We start from the raw sequence: 4720 nt of genomic DNA on the forward strand, positions 1-4720 counted from the left end.
AAAAGCCTGTGTGTGAGACTCAAACGTCCAGAGTCGCTGCTGAATGTAAAGGAGATCTGAGCGTCCGCTACTGTAGTCAAACAACACCTGATCCAATCACATCCAGCCAACGGACAAGACTGAGCCAATCAGAGGAGCCGGTGACGCCTCCTAAAAGCCCCTCACTGTCAGCCAAACAACATGACGAACTAAGTGCGGCTTTTGGACAACCGGTGGGTTCAGCGCAGTCTTACCGTGTCACTTCCTGTCAGGGGGCGGGGTCACACATCGCCATGCCAGCAAAGACCTTCACCGATGAACACCCAAAATGGCCAATGGACAAATGGCAGATATGGCAGCTGTTGTCATCAGAGAACACAGATACATTACCAGAGACAGTAGTGTAAAAATTCAAGAATTATAGTTTATATATAGATATATATAGATAAATCTTTGCCCCACTCACTTCAATATTAAGTGCCTTATTGTAACCTCGATTTTTGCTTTTTAAAGAAAAGGAGGGACGAGTCGAAATGAATTGTTGCAGTTATCAACATTATGCCACAAATGCTGTCGATTGAACTCCACTTGTATTGAACCCAGAATATTCCTTTAAAGAATGCCCTGAATTCTGCGTTGCACAGGGTTCACACAGTCATGGAAACCCTAGAAATATCAGGGAATTTTATAAACATTTTTTTCTTGTTATGCTCAGCTCGAAATGTTTTATCTGCTAGAAGAAGCTCTTTGTGAGTGTAGTATCTAAAATATATTTTATAAGTCCATGGGAATTCAATCATCAATCAAAAAGTGAAAAAAAAAATAATTCACAAGCACATGAAGAAGAATTATTAATATTACACATGTGTGGATGCCCTGAACCGCACTGTGAAAACAAAAATCACTTTGGTGAAAAATGTTTTTAGGTGTCTTGGTGCTCTCCTACCATTTTTGATTTTTTCTCTAAAAATTATTTTCTCAATTTAATTTTATCTAAAAAAATTCGCTCAAAAAAATTATAATCAAAATAATATTTCTTAAAAAAACTATTTTTTCTCTCTCTCAAAAAAAATAAATAATAATATATATAGAGATTTTTTTTTTTTTTTTTTTTTGCTAGCTAACAATTATATCAAAACGAGAAAAACATCTGTCTAGCACATAGGCCAACACATTTAAAAAGCACATTATCAATAGCAGCATTTGAATTCCTGGTGGTGAATGTCATTAAATAACTATAAATAACTCCCGTTGTTACACTTTCCAATGAACGCTGGTGAAATATATGTAACCTGGTGTATATTCATTTAACTGTGGGGTTTAATTTATTATTAGACTCTCAAACATTATATATGTTTCTTTCCTTGATTAATATTCGCAAAACATTCTTGTTAGAGTATTATACAACCATAAATCAACAGATGTCATCGGTCACCTTGTAAGATTTTTATTCTTACTGATAGTGACACCTGGTGGCCGAGGTTGATACCGCATGCTAATTGCTTAGCTAGCAAGCAATATATATATATATATATAATTTTCACATGTTTCCTCAAGGAGAAAAAAAAAATTGACAGAATTTTTTTTTTGACAGAAATTATTTTATATTTTTTACAAAAGATTTCTGAAAAAAAAAAAAAAAAATGTATATTTGTAGGACATAACCTCAGGAAGGCACGAAGACACCTTCACAATTTTTACTTAATCATTTACCCCCAACAGATCGGTTCAGGGCAACATGTCATTTCGATTTGATGACATCTTTTCTTTTACAAAAATGAAGCTCAAACAATTCTCACAATTGTTCCTCACTCTTTTTCTTTCGTGCACACTGTATTGAAAGTATCTTCCATCATGTATGTATGTATGTATAAAGCTTTACTTTAGTCCTGCAGCATATTCAATCTTGTGTAATCCACATCAGCAATAAATCTGACTGACACTTTTGCCTTCATTTCAAAACCTTTCTTTTTTTATTTTGCGCCATATTATTTTGAATGTGTCATAATCTTGAATTGTTTGTTGCATAAACACCTCGTATTTCTCTGTATTATGTTTTTGCCTTGTCACAAAAATATCTGAAATGTGTGAATAAAAAAAGAATATTGTTGAAGTCTGTCGATGTTCATTTGTTGCATCATACAGAAGTGTTTTATTTGACATGAAGCTTCAGTTTCCCATCAGCTTGAGTTGAATCATGATACTACTAGATTTAAAGGGACAGTTCACCCTAAAATGAAAATTTCTCTCATTATTTACTCACCCTCATGCCATCCCAGATGTGTTTGACTTTCTGTCATACACACACACACACACACACACACACACACACACAAGATTGAACCAGCAACCTTCTGATTACCAGTGCAATGCTTTAGCCCACTATGCCAGCACCACTCCAACTATGGAGACTGTATCATGCTTTCCTGCCAAACCTTCCTCACAGATACTTCATGAAATCAACCACTAGAGGGAGACATATTAACAAGAGTTAAGTTCCACAACAAAATGTGCCATGATGTAAACAACTTTGTCAACACTGATTTTGATACAATTAACAGATTACGTTTACAGATTTATTTCCATCATTGCAGCACAAGTGTTGCCTAAACACTTAGATCTGTTGAGGGATCAAAATGATGTGAACATGTGGTTCACTTGATGGGCCAAATCTGCCTCATATCATTCAGCAGAATCACGATTTACAGACAGTAAAATTGCAGTACACAAACAGTATTGTGTAGTTTTACTGTCACGCACGCACACATTTGGGACACACACATCCAAATGGGGGAACACCATAGACTTCTTGAACTGTTTTTATAAAAATGATAGGCCCACTGTTAACCCTAACTCACATATTACTTTATTTATCAATCGGGTTTCCAATAATACTCATTATTAACCCTTGTGCATCAATAAAAAAAGAGCTCTATATTAATATATATATTCATATTATTTCCCACTTTCAATTAGTAATTTTTTTAACCAACATCAGTCCTGATCATAACTACCAAACATTCATTCATTTTCAGGATTTTAACCCTTTAAATGCCAGTTTGTTTACATAATGCCACTGTTGTTTTACACACACACACACACACACACACACACACACACACACACACACACACACACACACACACACACACACACACACACAATTTTATCTGCATCATGTATTCAGTTGTGCTCTATAATACAGCAAACAGAGAATAGAGGAAAAGCTTGTATTTGCTCCATAGGCTAAAACATCCTGAGTGTAGCTATTTTGTGTACACAGTGTATAGGAACTGAGGTTGAGATATAAAAATTCCCCCAAAATAAATACCTTTGGTAAAATGTATGCCGTTGGCATTAACTCAGCCAAAATGATCTAAATAAAAAACAAAAATGAAAAAGACAAAAATGTCCCAAAATTCGCTGGCTACAAGGTAACTCACAAAAGTCACGATGGTGTTATTGTGATGGATGTGTGTAATTGGCAGTGTTGGGTAAGTTATTCAAAAATAGTAATCCACTTCAAATGACTAATTTCTCTACAAATTATAATCAGATTAGGCCTACTTTACTAATTACTTCATTGGACAATTAATCACATTTTTCTCCTTTTCCATGTTGTGCGTCAAACACATGTTGCACAGTCCAGGTTGATGTATATAACATGATTTAGCATGATGATGATTAACGAGCATGTACATTTCGGGTTTACGCTTTATAAAGTTTGTTTTGGAGTTGTGTCCGAGCACGTGGTTAGCATGTGTGGGCGATTATTGCGCGACAATATTAATTGTGTTAATTTCGATTTTAAAATGTTAAAATAATTATTTATGATAAATGGAAACATGTAAACGCTTCATGCTGCAACTCCCCACACAATGTTCAAGCCAAATCTTTGTCTATTTGATATTCAATACACAGGCGTAGATTTAGGTGGGGATGTGGGATGTGTGTGCAATTTAATCGCGCAGAAATTATTGTCCTACATTTTGTCTTTTCTTAAGCAGCGGCTAAACGATGTTGTCACGTGACATCTGCTACTTTTCTCAGCGCTGTTCCGGATGCACCAATCACAGTCGTTTGTAAGATAAACAAATACAATAAAATTAAAATTACAACCTATCCTTGAAATTAATACATTTAAACGAGCATAATTTTCGTGTACAAATGTTTTCATGTCTAGGTCAAAAATGTCCGGAGTTTTGTATACAGACAAATGCTTTTTTGGCCCGTAAGCACCTCTTGAGGAAGACATTTGAAAGGCTGTAGCTAACTGAGAGGCAGGATTTTAAGATGCCAGTTTCACTCCCAATAAACGTTTTTGTGGTCATTATCTGTAAATCTGAAGCCTACTTTGCTCAGGAGGCTTACTTTTACAGATAAAAATGCAAGATATAAATAATCAATATGAGAAGATTAGGCCTATGTGGGAGTGAGTGGAGTTGGAAAGCAGAAACATGGGGGAAAACTTTAATGCTCCATTCTCCCCACAATTTGTTTATATTGAGATGTCATTTTGCACATGTGAATTGATAAATTACCCGACCCTTTGTCTAGATTTCCATTCGAAATGCTGGATTATACATTTAACAGAATGTCACTTCATGTCCCTTGGATATAATTTTCTTGAGGTAAATCTTCTTGAAAAAGATAACACTTGATTTTGACCCATTAATCTTATTGCATATCGCTGTCACATTAGCCGATTTTATTGCATATCACATTATAACTCCTCACCGTG

At 35.1% G+C, this 4720-nt stretch overlaps 1 protein-coding gene across 1 annotated transcript in view; it reads left to right on the forward strand.

Annotated features, from left to right (window-relative positions):
• The window catches only part of LOC127655358 (rho GTPase-activating protein 6-like), a 44308-nt gene extending 42210 nt beyond the window's left edge, over nucleotides 1-2098 (forward strand). The window contains exon 13 of the mRNA XM_052143124.1: nucleotides 1-2098. This exon is cut by the window's left edge and continues 66 nt beyond it. Coding sequence (XP_051999084.1) covers nucleotides 1-386 — 386 coding nt within the window. The 3' untranslated portion in view covers nucleotides 387-2098.
• Nucleotides 2099-4720: the final 2622 nt, after the last annotated feature.

This window comes from Xyrauchen texanus, chromosome 14, assembly GCF_025860055.1.
Source record: "Xyrauchen texanus isolate HMW12.3.18 chromosome 14, RBS_HiC_50CHRs, whole genome shotgun sequence".
In the NCBI taxonomy this organism is placed as follows: domain Eukaryota; kingdom Metazoa; phylum Chordata; class Actinopteri; order Cypriniformes; family Catostomidae; genus Xyrauchen; species Xyrauchen texanus.